Raw genomic sequence first — 12,294 nt, 5'->3', positions numbered from 1 at the left:
AGTCGCAAAACAGCCCAGAGTCGAACCACAACGCCTGTAAAAGACCTAAACGCCTGAAAAAAAAAAAAAAAAAAAAAAAAAAAAAAAAAATCACTTTCCTCGTCAAAGTTCTTGTGTTTATATCTAACCCAGTCAAAGCCAGATTAAGAAGCAAATAATCTATCCATCCAAGCCCCCTCAGTCGTAAATGGAACTGCTAAAGCCCAGAAGTATGATGCCGATGAACGCAAATGCGATACTGAGGTTTCGACTATGGTTGAGACTTAGACTCTCTACGAAGAGTTGCAAGGCGACACTCGTCATGATGCCGGCGGTTATGGCGTATATAGCGCCATATGCTTTGTGGTCAACCTCAACGTGAGCACGACGTGCGACCTTGAACCAAAGCCATGCAAGAGCCGCGCCAGCCGGTTGACTTAGTCCTCCAAGTAATGAAGACCAAGCAATGGCCTTGAGCCTGCTTCCCAATGCCATGTATAGAGGCAGGGCCATTGAGAAACCTTCGGCAATGTTGTGAACAAACAAAGCCATGAAAACGTTGAAGCCCAGGGCCGGGCTTGCCATGTTGGTGGCATAGGTGATGAAGCCCTCGGGAAACTTGTGCAGGGCAATGGCAATTACCGTCTGCAGACCAATCGACATAAATGCGTTTGTTGGCACATGATGGTGGTGTTGAGCCTCGAGATCATCATCTGCAAGGGTGTCGTGGGTATGGTCGTCGTCATCTTCGGCATCTTCTTGACCATGCGAATGATTGATGTGACTGTGACTGTGACTGTGGTTGTGCTCGTGGCTGTGGCTGTGATGGTTGTGGTGGTCGTCCACCTCCGACGGAGCGTACGAAAATTCGCGCGACTGTGCCCGGCTGACGCGGTACGCAGGAGTTCGGAAGCTGCCATCGATGGCTTCCTCAGGTACCTCGGTGTAGACCGGACCTGAAATGCGAGTTGTTGCACGTGAGAGTGAAGTGCGGGCACTCAGGTGCTTGAAACACTCCTGGCCACAAGGATCAGTGTAGCCGAAGCAAGGGCCAAGCTCGTCACAATTGGCCTTTGTATCTTTGACAAATGACAAAACGCGATCTTTGACCTGAAGCATCGATGGCCGTCTGGTCGCCAGAGAGCTAGAGCCCGCTTGAGGCCTCAGATTGTGCACTTGACCGTGAGAATGCACATGTGGCACAGTGCTCTCATCTCCCTCATGGTGAGAATCGCCGTCGACAGCATGTGGTTTGGGAACCTCTGAAGGCAGGAGAGGTGTTGATTCGGTTGCGGCACCGTTGTGCTGTGTTATGGCAGTTCTCTGGGGTGAAATGGCAGACCTGGCCTTGGAAACGCTCCGAGAAACGTGCCTGGAATGGGGCCCCGAGGGGATTCCTTGATCAGGTTGGTCATTCACCAAACCATGGCCGTGAGTGTGGTCACAATCCACAACGTGTGACGGCATCAACCGGTGCATAAGCCTGGAAATGACTTGTATGCCCATGAAGCCCACGACGAAGAAGGTCATCATGAGAAGCCCCGCAGGCATTTCTCCATATTCGGACAAGAGGAACTCCTTTTTCGCCTCTGGAAGCATATTTGCCAAGGCCGAGTAGATCTTTTCACAGCCAAGTTAGTTGATGTCAGCGAATTTCTGAGAGTGCGAACCCCCAAACCCGACGAAAGTCAATCTAACTTACCATGACGCCAAAGCTCAGGCTTAGTGATGAAGCGAGGAAGGCATTACTGTCCTCGATTCTAAAAGATTTGCTCCTTGTAAAGCGACGCACAAATATATCGACACAGATAAAAGAGGCCCCCGAAATGCAAGCTGTGCATAAAATCCAAGTGTCAGCATTTTGATTCTATCTTTCAATCAAGTGTGTGGTCCATCATGGGGCGAGAGGAGGAACAAAACCTTACCAATACCGCTCACTATACACATGATCCAGCCGCGGGTGCCATCTTGATCAACGACAGGCGTGGAAGGACGTATAGAAGCCTCGTTTGACAGCATATTGACCGTGTTGTTATGCGGATGCCAGAGACCTGTGCTCGTCAAGGAGAACCTGGCTGGCAATTACTGCCCGAGGCGTACTCGAAGCACGAGCTGCGCAGCTACAGGCTGCAATCTTGGCTATGGCGAAGGGCAGCCGATGGAGGCGCTGGTCGCTGGCGTATTTCGTGTCGCGGCTCGGGTGGATATACTTCGTGTAGGACGTTTGTTCGTATGCAATTTGCGCGAGATCGCAAGCACTTCTGCAGGTAAAGCAGTTCTGCACTAGGGTAAAGGGAGTCTTGCTTGGTTGTGATTATTGGTATCGCAGACGCGGAGCGGCAACATGAGGATGCTAAGGTCAGGACTGTAAGGCGGTTTGAATTGCTTGGCTTGAGCGAAAATTACGGTGATGGATCGCAGGAATTAAGTCTCGTAAGTGTGGAAATCGATCTGATCGTTCCGACGGTGGTGAAGGCAAGAAGACTACCGTTGGCTGCAAGATGTAAGATGTCAGGGACCTGATACCAAGGGCGATGTCCTACTTCGTAAGTAAAGAACCGGCTTGGCCAACCCACCAAGCCCACACCTCTCCTTGATGGAAACACACCGTACTGTACGTACGTCAAAGTGGGGAGCGCGCAGCAGGGGTAGGCTGATCGATCAGGGATAAGCTTCGCAACATTTGACGACGTGGATTGCAGTGCTGGCTCCAGTGACTAAGTGCTAGGTGGGGAGCCAGGCTAGGGCTAGCCTGGTTCGTTAGCACCATCTGTAGTCAGTGGTACATACAACTTGCAGCAAGCAAGGCTCAACAGACAGGGTCAACGGTTTTTTTTTCTTTCTTTTTTTCTCATCGCCCCGGATGACCAAATAATCATCAATTCTCGGCGGAATCACAAGGCCTTGCAGTCCCCTACTTTCTCGAGCAAGACATGCCAAAATAGCAAAAGAGGTAGTAATCAGGCTGCCCTCATCAGCGGCTAGTTAGGTATCACTATTACCTAAACTAACCCTACCTAAACCCTCCTCCCTCGATGATGACCATTCCATCGAGAATAACAAGTGCTGTACTGTAATATGGTACACTTAGTTGGTCTACACTCTGTAGAAAGCTGATGACCGACCCCTGCAGTAGATCGGCAAATGATAACAAATTTACATCGCAAGCCATCTACCGGTACTGCACAGAACTAGGTCTACCGTATGTACGGAGTAGAAATCGGTACTTAGAAGCGCTAGCTCGAAATACCTTGTTGGTTCAACCGAAGCCCATCAGGGTATCCGAGACCGGGAGCCCGCTGTTGGCTGCATGACCAATTATGATGAGACGGCTTGCTTCGTAGCCATCAAGGTGCGCAACTCACCTCCGTCTCTGACCAGCCCTGTCTCTATGTCCCCGCGAGGTGGGGCCGCTGATTGAAGAAAATTTGGTTTGGGAAAGAAAGTGAAGACCGACCGGGTCGACGGACTGACAACAAGCTACCAAACTAAGGACCTGTATGTCACAGAGGCACCGGGGTACTTGGGATATAATATAGAAAGCTTTTTAGGTAAAATGAGTGGAATGACAGCTGGTGAAGTTAACCTGCTAATGAACTACCAGTAATGAGGATACAGTACAGTACGGTACAGTACAGTACAGTACATTGTGGAGGTAGGCATCCGTATTTTGAGAGCCTTGGCCTGCCACGAAACGAATCTCTTAGAAAGCCCGTCCATTCATTGGCTAGCCAGTTAGCCAGTACTTAGTTCGTCCCCACCTGCCATGCCACGCGTGGCGCGGGCCAGATGGCCAAGAGTGAGAAAATGACGGGAGAAAAAAAAAAAAAAAAAATCGTAACGTCAAGTGCCATTAGGAATTGGAAAGGTCAATCTAACTTAGGTACGCGTACCCTCGTTGCATATCGTACCTATCTGAGGGACGGGATTCTTGATGGCAAGATAAAAATCAAATTCCAAAACATCAAGGCATTGATTGGGACGGGATAGATCTACGGCTCGGACTTGGAACACCTTGTTGAACAACAAAACGGGAATATTTCTATATTCAGAACCCATTGTTATATCAAGTACGGTACGCACACCGATTTTGCGCCAGCAACTGCAAGCAGCCGGCTTGATCACGACCACAGGAGCGCGTGGTGTGCTCTCAGCTACAACCTCGACGCGGCATCGTAGGAGCCTGTACAGCAACATAATGTCGACCACATTTGGAAAGGCAACCATCGCCGCCATCGGCGTTTTCACCGGTGCAGCTGCCACATTTAACTTCATCTCTGGCGATAAAGCAGCCACACCGGTTGTAGCCGATATCACTTCAAAACCCGGAGAATCCCAGAAACTACCAGCACCGGGTACTGCGGGTGGCCCTCCCCTGCCTTCCACGCCCGTCGACCCTGCAGGTCTCTTCAAGTACGGCTTCCCAGGCCCAGTCGCCGATCTGGCAGCACGCCAGGCGTTTATCTCCACCTATGACCGCCGGCTACGCAATCCCCACTGGGTTGCCGAGCACATAACCCCAGAGTCGCTTGCCAAACGCGACGGCGATCGCAAGAACTCGGCCTTCCTCGAAGATCCCAGCATCCCTGATAAGTTCCGCGCCAAACTGAAGGACTACTTCCGCTCCGGCTTCGATAGAGGTCACCAGGTGCCCGCGGCCGACTGCAAGTGGTCACAGACCGCCATGGACGAAACATTCTTTCTCAGCAACATGTGCCCTCAGGTCGGCGAGGGGTTCAACCGGGACTACTGGGCCCATTTTGAAGATTTCTGCCGCCGTCTGACGACCAGATACCCAAGTGTGCGCATCGTCACAGGTCCTCTGTACTTGCCCAAGCGTGACCCGGCCGATGGCAAGTGGTATGTCAAGTACGAGGTCATCGGCAACCCACCAAACGTCGCCGTCCCGACGCATTTCTACAAGGTCATATTCGCCGAGGACGGTCGTGAAGGTGGCAATGTCGCCTTGGGCGCATTTGTGCTTCCTAATGCCAAGATTCCAAACGAAAAGCCGCTGACCGACTTTGAGGTGCCCCTCGAAGCTGTGGAACGTGCCTCGGGGCTCGAGTTTGCAGAAAAGCTGCCCGTAGCAAGGCGTAGGAGGCTATGTGCCGATGCGAACTGCGCTCTTATCATCAAGGATTATGCCGATAGGCAAAAGGCCTTCACCAAAGGCGCTCCTCCGCAGAAGACTTTGTGATGAGCTTGGTCCTCATCTTCCTTCGCCTTGACACTTTGTGAATCTGTATCTGTACTGTAATTCTTCTGTTTTGTATAGACAATTCAGTCTCCGGGGCATATCGGTATTGTCACTTTTGAGTCTGTATAACATTCATGGCCTGGAAAGGTGTGTACTACATATTGCATACATATTGGTTTGGGAGGGTACATGCCGAGCTGGTTTTAGTCTTTATAGATACACTTTATTATTTGCTTGCCGGCCTGCTTCCCAGCAGCTATAGGGTCCCCTTTTGGACAGAGCTTCAGCTCCGTATATTATGACGAGATTCAGGAACGCAGGCGAATGGAGATGATGCATGCGCATTGCCTGATGTGTCTTCCTGTGCTCCGTATGCCTTCTTACTTTTCCTTTATCCCTTTTTATCATCGACCCGAGAAATCCTTGGCGATCAAACCCCCTTTTTTTTCGCGCCAAGAGCCACTACTCATCTGAGTAGAATTGTGCCGAAGCCTGCAAAATCGGAAACTACCCTCTTTTTGTTTTAAATCTTGTTGTTTTTCTCTTGCGCGCAGTAAAAGAGGCAGGTGCCGGCGGCTTGGGTTCGAAGAAAAAGAAATTACAATAGGAGTACATGCTAAACGGACACAAGACAGGACCAGCAAATTGCAAAGACTCTACCGCGCTCTTGTGTAATGTCCCTTTGACTGTTCAGCACGCAGACTGTCCTCTTGCGAGGGCAGCGGCGCGCGCCCCCTCCTGCTCAAGTCAGAAGCATCGCCCACTCCCAGGCCGGGAGGTGGAGCGGAAGCCCCGATGCCCGGGGGGAATGCCATACCGGGAACCGGAGGTGGCGCCATCCCTGGAAACCCAGGCGGGGGCGGGAAAGGCAGGCCAGTGCCATTCGGCGGGGGTGGAGGTAGCATTCCCGGAGGAATCATGCCTGGCTGGGGGACAGGTAAGCCAGCCTTCTGCATCATTTCGGCAATCTTGGCAAAGTCCATTGGATTGTTCGGATCGGGTAGCGGGAGAGGCTGCCCGTCTGGTCCCAAAGGTAAGGGGAACGGTAGCGGCGGAGGTGGTGGTACGGCGCCAGAAGACGCTTGCACCCCGGTTAAGCCTGGCACTGAGACTTTGCCACCTGGCGCAGTAGCACCATTTGCGTTGAGGCTAAGACCGGGGAGAATAGGCAGACCTCCCGCAGTGGCGGCCAGTCCTGGAAGTGTGGGCACACCGTTGCCGCCCACGGGGGCCTTCTGATCGACGAGTCCGTTCAGCTCGTCTTGCATCTCCTGCTCTTCTTCCTCCTGTCGCTGACGGCGATGGCCTCTCCTGTCATAGGTACCACGGGCCTCAGCGGCGGCCTCTCCTATGTGATAGCGATCGTTGAGCACCTCATCGTCGTCGCCGGGCCTGGCGCGGGTCCAGAAGCGCGTTATACGGTCGTTGGAACCTGATGCCAGGATGTGCCCCAGGGGGTGCCAGTCAAGCGACCAGATACCAAAATCGTGGGCGAATGGCAGCTTATGTGCAGGAAATATGACTTGTGCAGGGGCCTCTGCAGGATCAGGGCTGTCGTAAGGGGCAATGGTTTGCTGTCTTCCATCGGGTGTGTTGGGCTCGTCAAGTATATAATGGCACATTGATCCCTCAGAACCGCCAGTGCTCAGCATGTTGGGGTGAACGGGATGCCAGGTCAGCGTGGTGATATCCTTCTCGTGCCCACGGAGAAGACAGATGTCGCGCATCATGCGAAGGTCAAACACACGAGCTGTTTGGTCCCGTGCCGAGGTTGCGAGACACATGCCGCGGACCTTTTCAAAAACGGTCTTGGTGATGGTGTTTTTGTGGCCACGCAGGGTTGTGAGACAGCGCCCTGTTCGGGGGTCCCACAACTTCACAAGATGGTCCTTTGAACCCGAGACTATCAAACCCTTGGTGGGATGCCAGTCGCAAGCTTTGGTTTCCCAGTGGTGACCGCTCAGGGTCGCCTCGCGGGTAGCACCGGCAAAGTCATAAACCTTGAGGGCGGCATCATCGGTTGCCACGACGAACTTTGAGTCGTTGGGGGAGAAGGCAATGTCGCGCACCGTATCCTTGGAGTCTCGGATGGTCTCGACGTTGTTGAAGTTGGGCTGCCAGTAATGTATGATGCCGTCGTGATCTCCCGACAGAAGCCATTCGTCTCTGTGGGAGTAGGCCAGAGCCCTGATGGCGGACTCGTGTGCCTGCATGATTGTTTCAAAGTTGAAGCCTGTGCCGTTCCAAAGCGTAAACTCACCGCCACTGGAGGCCGTCAAGAGCCGGCGCCCCTCGGGCGTCCATTTGACAACGTTGATGGGATGTTTGACCTTGTTGAGCGACGAGTGTAGATGTCGCACAGGTATTGTGTCGGCGGCGTTGTTTGGCCTGGCATGCGGTGGGAGCATCTAAAGTCGGCTAGTTATTTAGTAAAGCACTATGATCTTTGCTCGCCCTCTCTAATTGTGCCGAGTAGTAGAGTGCGACGTACATCGACAATATAGCTGGGGCTTGGTCTCTCGACCTCACCATGATACGAGCCTCTATATCTCGGCTCGCGATGGCGCATCCAGTGTACCAGGGTAGAAGAATAGTCGGTTACGGGTCCTGCATAGTAATTAGCATCCAAATACTTTTTCTTGTAATATCAGGCGGGTCTAATTGCCAAGCTGCAAACATATATCATGAAACAGCAAAGGATAGACATGATGATAGTTGAAAGAGAATGCAGTAGTCCAGTCCAGTAGTACAGCTGATTAGGAATCACCAAGCTTTCCAGACGTAATCATGCTACAGCGGATGGACGGAAGCTGAATGACACAACCAGTAACGATATGATATGTCGGGACAGTGTACCATGGCTGCGGCATTCTCTCAATGTCACCATGTTGCAGAAATGTGGCAACAAGTAAGTAAGTGAGATATGACAACTCACTTCGTCCTCTGGCACGCATGTGCATCCCATCGGCTCCACCGGCGCCGGCGCCGGCGCCATAGTCACGGTCAACTCCGCCGCCGCCTCCACCGCCTCTCGGCTCGTAAGCCATGGAATTGGCCCGATTTTCCCACCCACTGCCCGATTTGTTTGGGGGTTCACACACCACCGATGAGAGTACTCTTCCCTCTACTTGTTGCCTCGTTCCCTCGGAAACAAGGACAGCGGCGCGTTGGAGAAAAACAATGCCGAGCCGTACGAGTTGACAAGATTCCAACTTGACTGGGTGCTGAAAATCGTAATCAAGGTTGCCGTGCGGAGAAGCCTAACGTATCTTTGGTTCATGTCACCTTCACTGTTGATTGGTTTGATTTTGAAACCGTTTCCCAGCTCTGGATATATGCGTCAATCACCGCCATAAATATCCGACTTTACGATGCGGATGCCTGAGCGTTGTGGTTGGCTGATTGCTGACACGTCTAGGCTGCCTCTGGGTAGGTCAAAGGCGCGTCCATTCAAATTATTCAACCTTTCAAAGGACGACTCCGCAGGGATTTGTTCGGTACCTCCGAGTGCAATGTCACGTGATCCATCTCAGCCCTCCCTCACCAAGGAAATACGAAGTATGTATAGTTTACTTTGTCTAACTGGTTAAATTTGTTTCATATTTCATAGGTGCATCAATGTAACAATTGGACAGTTGACTGTAGTATGTGGAGATATATCTTTTGTCTGTGGCAAGCTGTAAGTATTTCAAAGTGATTTTTGTTTATTTTCTAATCTCAAGGTAGTTAAACCCATTGCCTGGCGCGTGGGGTCAATGCCTCGTCACATTGCATTGCGCATGTTGCTTTCTTCTGGCCGCTAATTACCGAGTGCTGGCGCCAAGCAAGTACGGTCCAAAGTAATTCCTAGCGCTTCCCTTATCCATTATGGAGCCATGAGTGGCAATTCAGAGCGTCAGGGAGGCTCGGAAAATGTGAAGATTCCTAAGTCTTGGCCAAGAGCCCCAGCCCTAGCACATGAGAATTGCAAAGGTATCCATCCGTAAACACACAACAGTTATCTGAACAGGTACCTACCTACCTATGCTCAGGAACTTGGTGAGTTGGCAGTTGACCGACATTTTACATGATGAAGAAAGAACGACAAAGCAAAGGGGTTGGCAAAACCACAAGTATAAACCCAAGACCCAAGAATAAACAATCAGAGCAAAAGGCCCGGTGTAAATTGTGGCTTGCAAGCACTTGGACCGCACTCGCAGGTGGGCGGCTTGAAGTCAACTAACACGTGCCAAGCCCGTAGATAAAACTGAGTACGGATAGCAATGCCTAAAGGTGGATTACTGTACTGTACTGTAGATGCCTACCGTACCTTGCCTAGGTATGTAACCAAGCCAGGTACTTACTTGCTGGGCAGGTACCCAAGTGAAAAGGACAATACAATAATACTCTGTGGCCCTATCGACCAAATCAATTCGTCCATCGCTCTTGACGCACTTCCAATCATGATGGGTAGGTACCTAAGGTACCTAGTAATCAAGTTGTACTCCAAATCCATCTTTCAAAGAATGCCGAGGCTCTTTCTTTAGGGTAGGTACGAATTCGGTACGAATACAAGTGAGTGCATCTAGGGTGGGGTTCTGTTCCGTTACAGTCAAGCCAGGTCTTGAGCTGTCATTCCCAATTGCACTCACCCCATCAATGCATCCATCCATTGATCCATGCCAGTTGGCCAAAGTCCAAAGTGGGTAGGATTGCCCCTGGACGCATCGAATGCTATTTTTGCTTGGATGCGAACAACTAAACTAGACCTAATAGCACCGGTGTCGCTGGGCTTTTTTTTTTTAATTTATTTTTATTATATTTTTTATATTTTTTATTTTTATCTGTTGTTTATCGGATTCTTTTTTCTTATGCAACACCACCTTTGGTGCCACCCATCATCCTTGGACACCCTCCCCTTTATCGTCGTCCCACCTCGGGGCATGTTGTCGTTTTCTCATCTTGATCCAGAGAAAAATTAAAGGCTCCTCTGCGTCACGGTCTGTCTGCATTTTTAAGGAGTTCAAGCCCTCTATGAGCCTAACATTCTGAAATTCCTGAATCATGGCAGCGGTGACAGCCACAGGCCTGGATTTGTCGGCACAAGAAGGTGCGCAGCAGAGGCGACAAACATCCGCCAACCAGAGCCCCGAGGATGATGTAACCACCAAGGCCGATGGGGCAGCGGCGGCCCCGTCGTCAAACGGCACGACAGAAAACACCAACGGCACCGGCAACGGCAACCCTGATGAAGACGAGCAGACCAAGGCTCTGCGCAAGGCGTTTACTAGAAAATATCGCCATGTCGCCGCCTTGCACTCCCAAGCACGCCCATCAACTTTAAGTCACGACTCGGAAGCATCGCCTAGCTTCGTTGGCTTCCGTAATCTCATGGTTATTGTCCTAGGTATGAGGAATTGCACTTTCTAAGGTTTTTGAATTCCTGAAAAAACTCCGTCCTTGATTTGAGCTGACTTTTGCCTTCTTGTCTATCCGCATCTGTACAGTGGTGGGAAACCTGCGGTTGATGATTGAAAACATACAGAAATATGGTGTTTTGATCTGCATCCACTGTCACGACTACAGGAAGCAAGACATCCTCTTGGGTCTTTTGCTCTACCTGGCCATTCCATGTCACCTGTTCGTCGCCTATCTGATAGAGCTTCTGGCCGCCCAACAGGCCAGGAACTCGCGGGGATACTTCAACCGTGGCCGCACCAGTGCCTCACGCGACGGGAGCACGAGCCCTACTGAGGATGAGTCCCGCCGCTTCGTCTCCACTTGGAAGCTGATTGCCTTGGTCCATGGCATCAACGTGAATTCTGCCCTCCTCATCACCACCTACACCGTGTACTTCCACATCCACCATCCCCTTATCGGCACTCTGACCGAGATGCATGCTGTAATCGTCTGGCTCAAGACGGCATCATATGCGTTCACCAATCGCGACCTGCGGCATGCCTACCTGCATCCCGTCAAGGGCGAGCTTGATGCCCTGCCCGAGCTATACAAGCAGTGTCCCTACCCCAACAACATTACAATGAAGAACCTCTGCTACTTTTGGTGGGCTCCCACGCTCATCTACCAGCCAGTCTACCCACGCAGCGGTCGCATCCGCTGGGTTTTCTTCTTCAAGCGCGTCGCCGAGGTCTTTTGTCTCAGCGTTTGCATCTGGTTCTTGAGTGCACAGTACGCCACTCCCGTGTTGGTCAACTCCCTGGACAAGATTGCCTCGCTTGACATGCCGGCCATACTAGAGCGTCTTCTTAAGCTGTCCACAATCTCGCTGGCCATTTGGCTAGCCGGCTTCTTCGCTCTCTTCCAGTCCTTCCTCAACGCGCTGGCCGAGATCACCAGGTTTGGTGACAGATCCTTCTATGATGCTTGGTGGAACTCAGAGTCATTGGGCGTCTACTGGCGCACATGGAACAAACCCGTCTACCAATACTTCAAACGACATGTCTACTCGCCCATGCTTGGCCGCGGGTGGGCTCCCCGGACAGCGAGTGCCTCTGTATTCTTGATCTCGGCAGTTTTGCATGAGATTCTTGTCGGCGTGCCTACCCACAATATCATTGGTAAGTTTCTCTTGTATGAGTATGTGTATACGGCCTATCAAGTAGGCCCACGGTACAACCGCTGACCAATGGGAAACAGGTGTCGCTTTCATGGGAATGTTTCTGCAGGTGCCACTCATAATGTTAACGGCTCCGCTTGAGAAGCGAAAGTCACCTACCGGCAAGCTGATTGGGAACAGCATCTTCTGGGTGTCTTTCACAATTTTCGGTCAGCCGCTTGCGGCTCTTATGTACTTTTACGCGTGGCAGGCCAAGTATGGCAGCGTCAGTAAGATGGGCTACACTACTAGCAAGGCAGCGCTCACAAACTAGCCAGGCAGTTGTGGCATAGAAAACTACTGGAACAAGACCGTACGCCTGTCATGTTGTTTTCTTGTCAGTCGTCTTATATGGATAATATCTTGAAGGTTTTCCTGGTTCAATGTCTAGGCCTTATCTCTATCGCCATTGGCCTTCGAAAGCCCAGCGTTTTTTTATCCGATGTGGTTTCTGGACCGTCATTAAAATCTTGGGGTATAAACAAAATAGGACAGGCAAACGTAAAAAAAATACAGCGCC

The 12,294-nt window shown here is 51.3% G+C and overlaps 4 protein-coding genes across 4 annotated transcripts; 2 read left to right on the top strand and 2 right to left on the bottom strand.

Moving 5' to 3' along the window:
- Positions 1-29: 29 nt before the first annotated feature.
- PgNI_09390 (uncharacterized protein) lies at positions 30-2,461 on the bottom strand. The gene is made up of 3 exons (XM_031129374.1): positions 1,905-2,461; positions 1,682-1,812; positions 30-1,599 (listed from the first exon to the last, which is right to left on the bottom strand). The coding sequence occupies exons 1-3, from the start codon at positions 1,996-1,998 to the stop codon at positions 178-180; spliced, it is 1,647 nt and encodes a 548-aa protein (XP_030977528.1). The 5' UTR covers positions 1,999-2,461; the 3' UTR covers positions 30-177.
- A 1,716-nt stretch (positions 2,462-4,177) lies between these two features.
- PgNI_09389 (uncharacterized protein) lies at positions 4,178-5,179 on the top strand (the record flags this gene model as incomplete). The annotated part of the gene is made up of 1 exon (XM_031129373.1): positions 4,178-5,179. One exon carries the CDS (start codon positions 4,178-4,180, stop codon positions 5,177-5,179), a length of 1,002 nt encoding a protein of 333 aa, XP_030978191.1.
- Positions 5,180-5,835: 656 nt separating this feature from the next.
- On the bottom strand, positions 5,836-8,573 carry PgNI_09388 (uncharacterized protein; the record flags this gene model as incomplete). The annotated part of the gene is made up of 3 exons (XM_031129372.1): positions 8,115-8,573; positions 7,671-7,786; positions 5,836-7,587 (listed from the first exon to the last, which is right to left on the bottom strand). The coding sequence occupies exons 1-3, from the start codon at positions 8,224-8,226 to the stop codon at positions 5,836-5,838; spliced, it is 1,980 nt and encodes a 659-aa protein (XP_030978192.1). The 5' UTR covers positions 8,227-8,573.
- Positions 8,574-10,046: 1,473 nt separating this feature from the next.
- On the top strand, positions 10,047-12,292 carry PgNI_09387 (uncharacterized protein). Its single transcript, XM_031129371.1, has 3 exons — positions 10,047-10,565; positions 10,666-11,736; positions 11,816-12,292. The coding sequence occupies exons 1-3, from the start codon at positions 10,223-10,225 to the stop codon at positions 12,046-12,048; spliced, it is 1,647 nt and encodes a 548-aa protein (XP_030977952.1). The 5' UTR covers positions 10,047-10,222; the 3' UTR covers positions 12,049-12,292.
- Positions 12,293-12,294: the final 2 nt, after the last annotated feature.

The sequence above is a fragment of the Pyricularia grisea genome, assembly GCF_004355905.1.
Source record: "Pyricularia grisea strain NI907 chromosome Unknown Pyricularia_grisea_NI907_Scaffold_7, whole genome shotgun sequence".
Classification (NCBI taxonomy): Eukaryota; Fungi; Ascomycota; class Sordariomycetes; order Magnaporthales; family Pyriculariaceae; genus Pyricularia; species Pyricularia grisea.
The sequence above is the reverse complement of the archived record's forward strand: the minus strand, read 5'-3'. Positions and strand labels throughout refer to the sequence as shown.